Here is a 14729-nt window from a genome sequence, read left to right as displayed (position 1 = left end):
CTTGGTCAGACATTTTCTTAGTATTTCTACACACTAGATAATTTAGGTACACTTCTGTATTATCTCAGGAAAGTTACTTCAATTGTGTGTTTTTCTCATGGGGAAGGCCCAGCTTATAGAAGCAAAAGATACTTCAATTTTAAAAAATCTTTTTTTTTTTTTTTTAAAAAAAAGCCCAAATTTAAAAGTTAGGGAAAGAAAAAAAAAAAAAAGGAAGAAGCAAAAGGACATTGACAAAGAATATGTACAACTGGAATGTCATATTGAATCTTTAGTTTTTCTGTTTCTTCCAATGACAAAAGAAGAGAAAATCAGATAAAAATGCATTAGGAAAATACTTGCAGATTATATGTCTGATAAGGGTCATATCCAGAATGTATAAAGAATTCTTACAATCTAATATAAAAAGACAAATAATCCAATTTAAAAATAGGTAAAGGCTTTGAATAGACAGTTCTCCAAAGATTTACAAATAGCCAATAAACACATAAGAAGACGCTCAGCATCATTAGTCATTAGGGAAATGCATAACAAAACCACAGTGCGACACCACTTTGCACCCATTAGGACAGCTATAATAAAAAAGGCAGGCAAGGGCTTCCCTGGTGGCGCAGTGGTTGAGAGTCCACCAGCTGATGCAGGGGACATGGGTTCGTGCCCCGGTCCGGGAGGATCCCACATGCCGCGGAGCGGCTGGGCCCGTGAGCCATGGCCGCTGAGCCTGCATGTCTGGAGCCTGTGCTCCACAACGGGAGAGGCCACAACGTGAGAGGCCTGCGTACTGCAAAAAAAAAAAAAAAAAAAAAAAAAGGCAGACAATAACAAGTGTTGACGAGAATGTGGATGAACTGGAGCCCTCATACATTGCTGGTGGGAATATAAAATGGTGCAGCCATTGAGGAAAACAGTTCTGCAAAAAGTTAAACATATAGTTACCACGTGATCCAGCAATTCCACACCTAGATATATACCAAAGAGAATGGAAAACATATGTCCATACAAAACTTACACACAAATACTCACAGCCGCATCCTAGCAGCCAAAATGTGGAAACAAATCTCCATCAACTGATGGCTGGATAAATAAAGTGTGGCATATTCATACAATGGAGCAGTATTTGTCTAGGAAAAGGAATGAAGTACTGATACATGTTACAACATAACGAACCCAGAAAACATCGTGCTAAGTGGAAGAAAGTAGTCACAAAACCTACAGAATACACACCAATGTTCACAGCAGACTATTTACAATAGCCAGGACATGGAAGTAACTTGTGTCCATCAACAGATGAATGGATAAAGAAGATGTGGTCCGTATATACAATGAACCATCACTCAGCCATAAAAAAGGAATGAAATATTGCCATTTGCCGCAACATGGACGGATCTAGAGATTATCATACTAAGTGAAGTCAGACAGAGAAAGACAAATATTATATGACATCCCTTACACGTGGAATCCCAAAATAATAATACAACTTATTTACAAAACAGAAACAGACTCACAGACGTAAAAAACAAACTTATGGTTACCAAAAAGGAAAGGGCAGGGGAGGGATAAATTAGGAGTACGGTATTAACAGATACAAACCACTACATATAAAATAGGTAAAGAACAAGGATTTACTGTACTGCATGGGGAACTATATTCAGTATCTTAATAATAACCTATAATGGAAAACCTGAAGATGTACACCTGCAACTAACACAATATTGTAAATCAACTATAGTTAAGTTTAAAAAGCCACATATTATATAATTCCATTTATATGAAATGTCCAGAATAGGCAAATCCACGGAGACAGAAGATAAACTGGTGACTGCCAGAGGCTAGAGGCCTTGTAATAAAACGCTTACATCTACCTTAACAACTCTAAAAGCTTTCTGGCGGGTGTATATTTATGGGACTTACAACCTCATTGTCAATTCATGTCATTTCAGCTCACAGTGGAATCACGTCTAACAGGTAAGCAGAACGTTTGTGAACGGGATGGCAAGAAGTAGCTGGAAGATGCAGGAAAATGGTAACATAAGGACAGAGAAACTGGAATCATCAGTGGCTTCGGGAAATGGATCCCCTGGGAACCATGGGGACAAAAATTCATGGAGCTGAAACAAAATAAGGGAGAGAGAAGCGGTTGCAGGTTGCTAGGTGAGCTGGCCAGAGAAATGAGTAGAAGAAGAGAATACTCAAACATTTGCTCACTAAGCTTTCTCTCTGTGGGGTTCTCTGACTCCTCCCAGACAGCTCTTTTATTTTATTTTATTTTTAATTTAATTAATTTATTTATTTATTTTTGGCTGCATTGGGTCTTTGTTGCTGCACCTGGGCTTTCCCTAGTTGTGGCGAGCAGGGGCTACTCTTCGTTGCAGTGCACGGGCTTCTCATCGCAGTGGCTTCTCTTGTTCCGGAGCACGGGCTCTAGGTGCACGGGCTTCAGTAGTTGTGGCACGTGGGCTCAGTATTTGTGGCACGCAGGCTCAGTAGTTGTGGCTCGCAGGCTCTAGAGTGCAGGCTCAGTAGTTGTGGCGCACGGGCTTAGTTGCTCTGGGGCATGTGGGATCTTCCCAGACCAGGGCTCGAACACGCACCGCCAGGGAAGTCCCCAGACAGCTCTTTTAAATGCTACTTGAGGGCTTCCCTGGTGGCACAGTGGTTAAGAATCCGCCTGCCAATGCAGGGGACACGGGTCCAAGCCCTGGTTCGGGAAGATCCCACATGCCCCAGAGCAACTAAGCCCACGTGCCACAACTACTGAAGCCCGTGTGTCTAGATCCCATGCTCCACGACAGGAGAAGCCACTGCAATGAGAAGCCTGTGCACCGCAACAAAGAGTAGCCCCCGCCGCAACTAGAGAAAGCCCGCATGCAGCAACAAAAACCCAACACAGCCAAAAATAAATAAAATAAATAAATAAATAAATAAAAGTTACTTGAGTTAATGTTAACTTTCTGATTACAGGAATGTGTGGGCATAGGAGAAGAGGTGACATGAATCTGGCCAGAGAGCAATTTATTTAGAAGATTTATATGTTGCCTTCAAGGGGAATGAACACAATTCAGAGAAGAGAGTTGGAACTCGGCGTCTTTATCTGATTAGGGCTGGGCCCTGTACTTTGAAATGCTCGTCATGTCCCAGGTGGACGTGAGACACACCTTGGCTATCAGAAGGCAAGCTGCTGCAAGCACAGGCTTATTCTGTAAGCTCATTTGACGGGGCTCATCTAAAGAACGATGGAAGCGTGTCCTCTACGCAGTTCTAGGCAGCAACTCGCAGAGCCTGCGTTTGGAATTAGGCTGGGCTGAGGCTTTCAGCTATCGTTCAACAATATCTTTTCTTCTGACAAAAACAGTTAAAAACATAGAGATGGCTAACGGGCATTTAGATTTCTGGAATCTCTTTTTATTTTCAGCACAGAAAAAAAGGATTAAACTCAGTGCATACAATTTGGTTGTTTGCGCTAAGTGTTCATCCGGTGCCCACGGCACATAACGGCACATAAAGGCAGGCCCACCCTCCCACCAACAGCCTCCTCTTGTTTATCCTGTTTCACCAAAGCAGTTTCTTCTCCTGTCAACATGCCTATAAAATGCAGGACCTGCTCATAAGCTAGGGCAGGAATCTATGCTCAAGCACATTGCCCGAAACTGTATGTGAGCAACACCTTTTGATGTGTGATTCTTCAGCACAGAATTGCCTCTGTAATAGGCACCCCTTACGGGTCATCATTCTGAAAGGCTCCCATTCTTGGTCCTATATGCCCACAGGGCTTCAATCTAGTCATGGTCTGGCACCTCTCCTTCAGAAACTAGATAGCTTTAAAAACTAGAATCTTAGGGCTTCCCGGGTGGTGCAGTGGTTGAGAGTCCACCTGCCAATGTAGGGCACATGGGTTCGTGCCCCGGTCCGGGAAGATCCCACATGCCGCGGAGCGGCTGGGCCTGTGAGCCATGGCAGCTGAGCCTGCGCGTCTGGAGCCTGTGCTCCACAACGGGAGAGGCCACAACAGTGAGAGGCCTGCGTACCGAGAAAAAAAAAAAAAACAAAAAAACTAGAATCTTAGCATCTCCTCTGATGCCAAATCACAGAGGCCTGGTCAGTTAGAGCTCTGACCACTGTTTGGGCAGGGATGCTTTCGGCCTGGGACAGGAAAGGGGCTGTGACCCATGGCAATGGCCACGACCACCTGTTGTTAAAAGCCTTTTGGGGAAAAGGAAAAAAGCATCTTCAGATCTTCCTTTCTTGATAATCAACTCTGTCTTTCTAGAAACCTAGCATTTGTCCAAACTATCAAATGAAAACAGTTTTTCATTTTAGGAAAAGCCTCCGGATTGCATTTATTTCCAGATCTTCAACACGAAAGATGAGCCTGTGCCAGTAGAATGTGGTTCATTCTGGCCCTGAGGGCTTGCTTTGCTTTGGCTAAGAAGATGCAAAACGTAGACCCACGGCATTCAGGCCTGCGTGCTCGGTAAGGAGAGACGTTTCAATGGAAGAGAAATTTCTCAAGTGGGCTTTCTTTGTCAAGTCAATTTTTAGTGAATCTCCATGCAACTGGGCTCCCGGTCTGAGCATAAATTCACTGAGTCCCAGGCGCATCTGTACGTGCTGATGTGTTGAAGGGAGAGGAAACGGGAAAGAAGAGGTTGCTGATTGCTGGTGAATTTTGCAAACTGGAATCTTATTCTCAACTCGTCATCTTCACCTGAGCTAGGAAACAGATTCACGTCCCTAATTCATCTAATGTATTAAATGAAGAAATCACAGCACAAAGGGGTAAACGAAATAAGTGAATAAAACAAACTGTAAACAAACTAACAAGAATTAGGCAACACGTGTTTGTAGGTTCTCGTTTGGATGGGTGTAATGAATGATGAGGTGGAAAAGCCACTTCCCTTCCTACCATTCTCGGACTGTAACTTGACTTTGTTTTATAAATGATGTGAGTCATCCGGGGGCTGGACCGCAGTTCTCAGCAGCCTTCACTGGAAACCCAGGAAACGCATATCAGACCCACCCCACGTCCTAACTAACCTAAAGAAGTGTCAGAACTCACCTCCGAGCTCCTTCAAACTATGAAGCCTTGTCCCCCAAGTGGTTCTCATCTTTGGGCTGGGGGAGGGGCAAGGTTGTCCAGATCATTATGGTATGTCACCCTCACTCTGTCTCCATGGAAATTGAAAGTCACTCTACTACTCTAATTTGTGAGAGTTTGCTCTTTATAGCCTCCCTGTAGCAATCTAGACGCTGTTCTCACTTATTCTGTCTTTTCTACTCTCAGACTATCTTGACTCCAGCTACCCATGAAGCCAGAAGGCCTGCAGATTTCCCCCTCCCTCTCCAGCACAAAGCGAGGTGCTGAATAGGTAAGATACTCCAGAAACTTTCCTTGGTTACTCTGTCTTTTTTCAGTACTGAAAGTCATTCTCTACTTATCATCCTGTCTGATTCATTTTCCAAATTTTCTCCTCTAGGAAGAAGGATAGGGTAATAGCACCTAATTCAATATGTCCTGAGATGGGAGTCAAGACGACTGTGCCCCCCAAACATGGACAAGTACATCAATGGAACAGAATCGAGAGCCCAGAAATAAGCCCACACACCTATGGCCAATTAACCTTCGACAAAGAAGGCAAGAACAACAATGGAGGAAAGACAGTCTCTTCAACAAATGGTGTTGGGAAAAGCTGGACAGCTACACATAAATCAGTGGAGTTAGAACACCCGCACACACCATACACAAAACTAAACTCAAAATGGTTTAAAGACCTAAATAAAACTCCTAGAAGAGAACATAGGTAAAGCATTCTCAGACACAAATCATAAGCATATTTTCTTAGATCAGTCTCCAAAGGCAAAAGAAAGAAAAGCAAACATAAACAAACGGGACGTAATCAAACTTAAAAGCTTTTGTACAGCAAAGGAAACAATCAACAAAACAAAAAGACAACCTATGGACTGGGAGAAAATATGTGCAAATGACGCGACCGACAAGAGGTTAATATCCAAAATATACAAACAGCTCATACAACTCAATATCAAAAGAATAAACAACCCAATCAAAAACTGGGCAGAAGATCTGAATAGACATTTCTCCAAAGAAGACATACATATGGCCAACAGGTACATGAAAAGATGCTCAACATCGCTAATTACTAGAGAAATGCAAATCAAAACTACAATGAGGTATCACCTCACACTGGTTAGAATGGCCATCATCAAAACGTCTACAAGTAATAAATGCTGGAGAGGGTGTGGAGAAAAGGGAACCTTCCTACACTGTTGGTGGGAATGTAAATTGGTATAGCCACTATAGAGAACAGTATGGATGTTCCTTAAAAAACTAAAAATAGAGCTACCATATGATCCAGCAATCCCACTCCTGGGCATATATCCAGAAAAGATGAAAACTCTAATTCGAAAAGATACACGCACCCCAATGTTCATAGCAGCACTATTTACAATATCCTAGATGTGGAAACAACCTAAATGTCCATCAACAGATGAATGGATAAAGAAGATGTGGTACCTATATATACCATTGAATACTACTCAGCCATAAGAAAGGGTGAAATAATGCCATTTGCAATACTCGGATGGACTTTGAGGATATTACGCTGAGGTAAATCAGACAAAGACAGATACTGCATGATATCCCTTATATGTGGAAACTAAAAAAGCCAGACTCATAGAAACAGAGATTTAATGGCTACCAGGTTACCAGGGCATGGGGGTTCGGGAACTGGGGAGATGTTGGTCAAAACGCACAAACTCGCAGTTAGAAGACGAATAAGTCCTGGAGATCTAATGCACAACACGGTGAGTATATTCAACAGTACTGTGTTACAGGGACTTCCCTGGTGGTCCAGTGGTAAAGAATCCGCCTTCCAATGCAGAGGACGTGGGTTGGATCCCTGGTCAAGCAACTAGGATCCCACATGCTGCTGGGCAACTAAGCCCGAGTGCCACAGCTATTGAGCTCACGTGCCTTAACTGGAGAAGAGAAAATCCGCACACCACAACTAAAGAGAAGCCTGAGCGCAGCAGCTAAGATCCCGTGTGTCTCAACTAAGACCCAACGCAGCCAAAAAAAATAAAATTTAAAAAAACAACAACAAAAAAGCCCCCAATACTGTATTATAAACTTCAAAGTTGCTAAAAGACTAGATCTTAAATGTTCTCACCCCAAAAAAGAAGCGATAATTATGTGACGTGACAGAGATGTTGTCTAAGACTTCAGGGATAACCATATCGCAATACATACATGTACCAAGTTAACACCATGTACAGCGTTAGACATCAATTATATCTCAATTTTTTAAAAAAGCATTTCTTAGCTGTATGCCAGACACATACATCAGTTTAGATTACAAGTTTTCAGGTTAAACCTCTCCATTTAATAAAACTAGGGTATAAGTCACATACTAAGTCAATCAGCAAAGGATTGGCCACGATTATTTATTCTGAGAGGGAGGCGGGTGTCCTCCAGGCAGGGCCTCCCAGGCCATATTCAGGAGTTTGCTATTTCTCCTAGTGAAAGAGTTTAAGCAGGAGAATCCCAGGGTCTTACATGGGTTTTGAAATATTACTTCAGATATTGGATTGAGGATGAAATCAAGGTGAGGGAGAGTGAACTGGGGAGACCAGTTGGGGGCAACTGTAGTATATGTTCTCAGAACAGATAATAGTTGAATACGTGAAGCCACACACACACATCTATCTATCTATCATCATCCCTCTCTCCCTCTCTCTGTCTTGTCCACCCACCTGCTTATTAAACACATACACATTGTACATACAATTGTCCTGTATACCCAACGGAGCTCTAAAGTACAGAGGGCCAGCTCAGCCTGCCCTTGCAGTGGAATAAGACTTACATTCGCTTCTGTTTGTTGGACGGCTTCCTTCTCAATCTATGTCCTGTCGGTGGAGGCCGAGCTCACCAGACTGCCCCAGTCCAGACTCTGCAGGAACCAGGGCTAACCCTGATGGATGCAGAGGCAGGCCTGCAGCTGAGATGCCCAGTGGACCCTGCAGGAAACGGCTGGGAAGGCACCTCTTTCCTCCTCTCAGAGCATCAGTGGCCACGCTGCTTCCTCTCTGTCCGACCTTGGTTTATGGTTCAGGCTCTGAGGGCTCCTCAGACAAACACGGCGCCCCAGGCCTACAGGAGTCTCAAGATGCATCGTGTAGACAGGCCTGGTCCCGGCTTTGTCTTCCCGCTTAGGGAAAATCCACCTCCACCCCAGGGCACAGACAGGCAGAGGGACATGAGCGCACAGAATGCACCAGATCTGAGGGTAAAAATGCTGCTGAAAGTTTGCAGTTCACAAGAACACCTGCTTCACAGACCGGAGGCGATTCTCATGCTTTCCAAAAGTCAAAGGATCAGGTGTCCTCGCTTTACCATCATCATCGTGAGAAGTGGGTGCTTTTCTGGATCTCCCTGCTCTGTGGGAATCTCTGCAGGCCGGGATCAGGCAGGAGGGGCAGCTTCCTGCAGCCTTGCAGGAGGCCCCTTGAACTTCACGCAGGTGCTCGTCAGGGAGGTTCTTAGCCACGGACGTTCCCACCTGACGCTTCTTTAGGCTCCCGTGGCCCGAGGAGCGTTGTTCGATTCAGGGCTCTGCTCTTTGCCCGCCTTTGACTTGTTAAGTCTCTGTGCGCAACATTTCCAAGATTCTGGAGGCAAAACCTATAGGGTGACGCTGCACTTGGAATGCGAGCTTCACGCAGATGAATCACACCTGGGCTGAAGCAGGTCCTGGAAAGTAGTGGACCCTGGGGGGACAACAAGCCTCATTGTCTGATACTCCCTGCTTCCAGGCGAGATGCTTACTGAGACCACAGTTAATTGTGTAGATATTTATTTACATTCTATTTTAAGACTTCAGAAGCTGGCACAGTGCGAGGGAGTAGAGTTTCACATGGGGGCTTAGACAGAGGGGTACCAGTGGGCGGTGCCTCATCCCTCCTCCAGGCCGGAGTTACAAGGGTCTGGGATGCTGGTGCCCTTGGCCCTGGGGGGTGGGGTGGGGCTGGGTGGTCCCCTCCGGCCGCGAGCTGCCTCATCCAGGTACCCTGGTGTGCTGCATGGAGGTCTGCGACTCCAAGCGCGACCTGCTGTGAAGAGGGTCCGCACACATGGCCCCAGGCGTGCCCAGCCCCAGCCCCCGGAGAGGGCCTCTCTAAGCTGGATTTCTCATGGCCCCAAGCTCCTGCTGACGGCTGCCTGGGACCTTCCAGGAGACAATTCCCTCCACAACCTGAGTGCTGCGGTACATCCTCTGCTCTGTATCCTGTGCCCACGTCCAGGGACAGGTGTGCTCTGGGGTCTGCGATCAACGAACGTGCCCTGCACAATGGCTGCCTTTAGGCTGCCTGAATGAGGAACACCTCAGATGTCTAGAAAGGTACCTGGGAATGTACTTCTAGTAACAGCAAGCTTGTTGAGACCATTCCATGAAATAGTCAAGAACAAGGAGACTATTCCACGGAAAGAGGAGGCACTCCTTTTCCTGGTCTCCTGCCATCCCCGATAGGGCACTGGGTCAGCTGAACTGCCTCCACCCTGATGGATGGAGCTCCCACCAGCTCCCAGGGGTAAGCGACAGGGTCCTATCCAGGCTGCATTTTATGGTGCATTGTTGCTTTGATTATTACCACTTCCCCTCCTCAAAGAACTGACGCATTTGTTTGCTGAATGTGTTTTGCATATTTTGCATAAAGAGTCATAGCATTTTGGAGTGGGGGGGGGTACCTTATCCCAGTTCTTAAAGCATCACTACATTACAGGTGAAGGGACTTGCCCAAGGTCTCCTGCTGCCTCTGCAACTCCTGCAGGGGTGCCCTCCCACGTGCGTCCCGCCCCCCACCCTCCCCAAGCTCGGCACAGACATGGCGGTGGCAGGAGTGGACCTCAAGCTCCACATTCTGATTTCAGACAAAGGTGTTAGATGCAGTGTGCCATTTTTGCCCAACTGTCCTTTCTTTGAGAGAGTTTTTGAGAAAGTGATTTAAGGGACTCTGGGTCTTTACTGGGGCAGGTAGAAATTAATTTGAAAAACAATAAGTGGATTCTATGCTGCATGTGCCTTGGAGACAAACCACTGGCTCTTCCTTCACTGCCCTCCCCTCCCCTCGCCCACCCCCACCTTTGCCATAACAAAGAGAGCTGCCATTTATCCACCCAGTGTTGTGCAAGACGCTGTAAATCTTTCCAACTCTCCCCATCACCCTAGGAGGTAGAAACTGCTATTCCCATTTTACAGATGAGGAAACTGAGGCTCCCAAAGGTTCAATAACTTGCCCCAAATCACACAGCTTGGTGAGTGGTAGAATTCTATTGATCTGATTCCATGGCTATATATACTCTTTCCACATGAAAATACATTTCTACAGCATACACTGCCAATGTATCTGGAAACACATTGGCTCTAGGCTTTTAATTGTTTGAAATGACTTGTATTCTAAACCACGATCAGCTTCATGTTTAAGTTTTGTATCTTCTGGAGATGTGTCTTAGGAGCCTAAGATATAACTGTGAAAAACCATTTGGAAGCCACGTAAGAAGTTAAGATCGCTTTATCAGAATAAAGTCGTCATTTCAATAATTTTTTTCAAAGCAAAAAAGAACCTTCAAAACTACCTAGTCCACCACTTAATTTCATAGATGAGGAAAGCAATGTGGAGAACCCAGTGACTTAGCCACAGTCTCGGTGCTGGTGAGACCCAGAGCCAGGCCCAGAACCTGCCCCCTGGCCAAGTGGCAAAGACATTGCTTTGCATCTCAGGGCCCCGTTAAAGCCACAGCCTCCCTGCCTTGTGCAGAGGACCTGGATGGGGGAGGCCGGGCCCCTGCCTACCTGCAGAACTCTTCTTCGGATTCCGGCAGCAGGAGGGAGGCCGTGGGGTTCTTCATCAGATCAGCCACCAGGAGGTCCTTGGGTGTCACATAGAAGAAAGGAACCCCCGTGCTGTTGTTGAAGGGGCCGTCACTGACCGGCAGGCAGCTCCCAAAAGGCAGTCCTGGGATCTAACAAACACCAAAAAAGGCCTTTTCAATGCAGGGTTGTGGATTGACTTGAGCTGGGAGTTTAGTGTGTGTCTCTGACCAGGAAATATAGCATTGGGGGTGTGAGGGCAGCATGGCATCACTGTGGTTTTGACAGGTCATGAATCAAAGCAAAGTGGTTCCCAACCTGCCTACTTCACCCAGTGATGGCTCCAGAATTTCTATAGAGGAGCTTAGCAGTGGCATCTGTAGAGGAGGGATGGTTAGGGGATTATTCTTGAAGCTGCAGGTACATAGCAAACACACTCTATTAAACTGAAAGTTATCTGGCGGAAAGGCAATGAAAATCATGGAAGGGTGGAGGGTCACTAAAACCTTTCTCACAAGCTAGCCCTTGGGAGCCCCACTGCCTTCACCACCTCCCCCATATTTATGGCAACTTTGGGGATAGAATCTAAGTCTTTTTTTTTTTTTTTTTGCGGTAGGCGGGCCTCTCACTGCTGTGACCTCTCCCGTTGCGGAGCACAGGCTCCGGACGTGCAGGCTTAGCGGCCATAGCTCACGGGCCCAGCCGCTCCGCGGCATGTGGGATCCTCCCAGACCGGGGCACAAATCCGCGTCCTCTGTGTCGGCAGGCGGACTCTCAACCACTGCGCCACCAGGGAAGCCCAGAATCTAAGTCTTAACCTAACATCTTACCTGGTCTTTGGACTCCAGGAACTTTCTGGGATTGTTTTTTTTAGGGTCACACCACTTTCTCACTTATTAGTCACATTTTAAAATTGTAATCAATAATATTTTAATAGTATAACTCAGCAACTTATGGGAATTTGGTTTCTTACCCTTCTAGCTTCAAGAAAGACGCATAAACATGCTAAACCAATTTTCTCCTCACGATCATCCAGTAGAGCAGATAAAATTCTCAGACACGTACCCAAATACTTCTTAGGTTTTTCCCAAGCCCTGCTGGGTCCAGCATCATGACCTTTACCCTTCACAGAGCGTTCCTCATTGTTACTTAGCTCAGAACTCAGGGCTATCTTTCGTCTTTGAAGTGTCACATGACAACAGTGTGTAGAATTGTGATAAGGGGTGGTTTTAATCTTTTAGAAAACCCAATGTTGAGGAATCCTACAAGATGCTAATATGTCATTCCCAGATCCTCTTTTTCAGCTGGTCACTCACAAACTGAGCAGAGTCATGTTTTACACACGTGCCAGGCACATGGTAAATGTTCTCTGAATTTATTGCATTTGGAGTATACGTCAATACTGGAAAAGGGAACTACTAACAAAGCTAAGAAAAGGGATGTTGAAAGTCATGATACCTTGAATACACTGGCGCTAGAGTTTTAATTGCTTGAAGTGATCTGTGTTTTAAACCAAGATCAGCTTCATATTTAAGCTTCATATCTTCCGAAGGTATGTCTTAGGAGTATAAGATACAGCTGTGAAGAACTATTTGGAAGCTGTGAAAGACCTTATGATCATTTCTCATCAAAATAAAGTTGCCTGGGCTTCCCTGGTGGCGCAGTGGTTGGGAGTCCGCCTGCCGATGCAGGGGACGCGGGTTCGTGCCCCGGTCCGGGAGGATCCCACATGCCACGGAGCGGCTGGGCCCGTGAGCCATGGCCGCTGAGCCTGCGCGTCTGGAGCCTGTGCTCCACAACGGGAGAGGCCACAACAGTGAGAGGCCCGCGTACCGCAAAAAAAAAAAAAAAAAGTTGTCATTTAGATATTTTTTTTTCAAAGCAAAAAAGGACGTTCAAAACTACCTAGTCCACCACTTAATTTCATAGATGAGGAAAGCAAAGTGGAGAACCCATTGACTTGGCCACAGTCTCTGAACTGGTGAGACCCAGAGCTGGACCCAGAACCTTCCCCCTGGCCAATGACTTACACACTCCATAAAACAGTATTTTTTTTTTTTTTTTGCATGAAGTAAACAGGAGTTCAAATTACTGCCCTGTAATAAAACCCTTACATCTATCTTAACAGCCCTAAAAGCCTTCTGGAGGGTGTACACGTATGGATGTTACAAACTCATCATGTATCCACGGCATTTCCACTTCAGGTGGAATCATGTCTAACAGGTGAGTAAAACATCTGTGAAACGAATGATGAAAGCTGCAGCTGACGACAGCGCTGTCACTCCAACATTTACACGCTTCGCACAATAAATCTCCTTTCCAGAACAGTTCTCGAATTCCATTTTTTAAAATGCAAATTTCCGCCAAAGCCCCCGTTCGGGGTCAGTAAGTGATGGGGCAGCTCTGGTCTATGGGCGGGCAGGGGCTGGACGCGCTACTCGGTGATGCCAACGGCGGCTCAGGCTTCTTCTGTCCAGGCCTCTGGTCGGGCGCTGGTTATTTGCACACCTCTTTGGCCATTTCAAGACTGCGCTTCTCGACTGCGCTTCGGTCCCCATCCACCTGGCAGGAAGCCTGCTTGTCGTCCTCTCTCCCAGCACCACCCCCCCACCCCTCCTGCCTTTGCCAGGGTGCCAGGGTAACCGAAGCACAATCTGGCTGCATTAATTACACGCTGTCCACGCCGATCCAGCCTCCAGCGCACGTCTGCTAGACCTGGATCCGAGCGCGGGAGTGGCCCCAGGCTCTCCCTGTCCCCTGCACGCCGCTCCCGGTCGGGTGGCTTACCTTCTCGTGGGCGGACACGGTGGCCAGACAGCCCCAGGCGCTGGCGTGGGCCAGGAAGCGGGCGGTGCCCGGGCGCAGCCTCGCGCTGCCCTCGCGTCGGTAGGAGAACATCCCGGGCGGCGCAGGGGGCGGCCTGGCGCGGGCGGTGCCCTCCGGGGGCGGCAGGTGAGACTCCTCCTCGTGCGCCGAGGCCGGGAAGCTCCGCTGCCAGATGCTGCCTGAGTCTTCCAGCAGCGCGGGCAGCGCCTCCTCGGTGGAGGCGCTGTCTAGCTCCTCGTCCACCTCGTTGGTGACGGCCCAGGACACGGAGCTCACGATCACGTAGCCCGTGGCCGGGGACAGCAGGGCGCTGCAGCACAGTAGCCAGCACAGGCGGCGCCCGGACATCTTGCGGGGCGCGCCCGGCCCCGGGGACCGCGGGCAGCGGCCCCCGACGGCGGACCGGGAGAAGAACCCGCTGCCCGCGCCGCAGGCGCCCGGGGGCGGGGCCCCGGGGCCGCCCTCGCAGCCGTGCGCCGCGTGGGGAGGTGGGGCTCCGCACGCACGGCAGACGCGGTGCGCAGTTCTCTCTGCGCGGCTGGGCCGGGGATGCGCTTCTTTCCCGCTGCATGGCACGGGTTCTGCAGCCAGCCAGGGGGGGTTGTTCAAATCCCGGCTCAGCGCACTCCTCCGCTCACCAGCTGTGCGGCCCTGCCGAGTCACGTAAGCTCTCTGTGCCCGGTTCCTTCATTAGGAAACGCAGAAAACAGTATTTACATCATGGGAGTGAGGGATGGGAGGATGGAACGGGTTAATATTTGGAGAGGCTTAGAACAGTGTGTGGTGCGGAGTAAGCGTTACGTGCTGTGACATAGCCACAAGGTAGGGATGGTTATCATTTTATGGCGGAGGAAGCCGAGCGAACGATGAAGATTGGCGCCAAGTCCGTCTGAGGCCAAAGCCCATCCTCTTGCGCTGTAAGGACCGTGACCATCTTACACTTCGCTGTGACAGGAGGGCATTGCTTCCAGTTCATCTAAAAGCAGAATCAAATTGCTCACTACACATACACTGAAGTGG

At 47.7% G+C, this 14729-nt stretch overlaps 1 protein-coding gene across 1 annotated transcript in view; it reads right to left on the bottom strand.

Annotated features, from left to right (window-relative positions):
- The window catches only part of CREG2 (cellular repressor of E1A stimulated genes 2), a 46035-nt gene that overhangs the window by 31042 nt on the left and 264 nt on the right, over window positions 1-14729 (bottom strand). Inside the window, exons 2-3 of the mRNA XM_065891593.1 lie at window positions 13671-14290; window positions 10866-11035 (exon numbers count right to left, since the gene is read on the bottom strand). Of these exons, the coding sequence (XP_065747665.1) occupies window positions 10866-11035; window positions 13671-14290 (790 nt within the window). The remainder of the gene's footprint in view (window positions 1-10865; window positions 11036-13670; window positions 14291-14729) is intronic.

Source organism: Phocoena phocoena, chromosome 14 (genome assembly GCF_963924675.1).
Source record: "Phocoena phocoena chromosome 14, mPhoPho1.1, whole genome shotgun sequence".
Taxonomy (NCBI): domain Eukaryota; kingdom Metazoa; phylum Chordata; class Mammalia; order Artiodactyla; family Phocoenidae; genus Phocoena; species Phocoena phocoena.
This window is presented reverse-complemented; position numbering and strand designations above follow the sequence as displayed.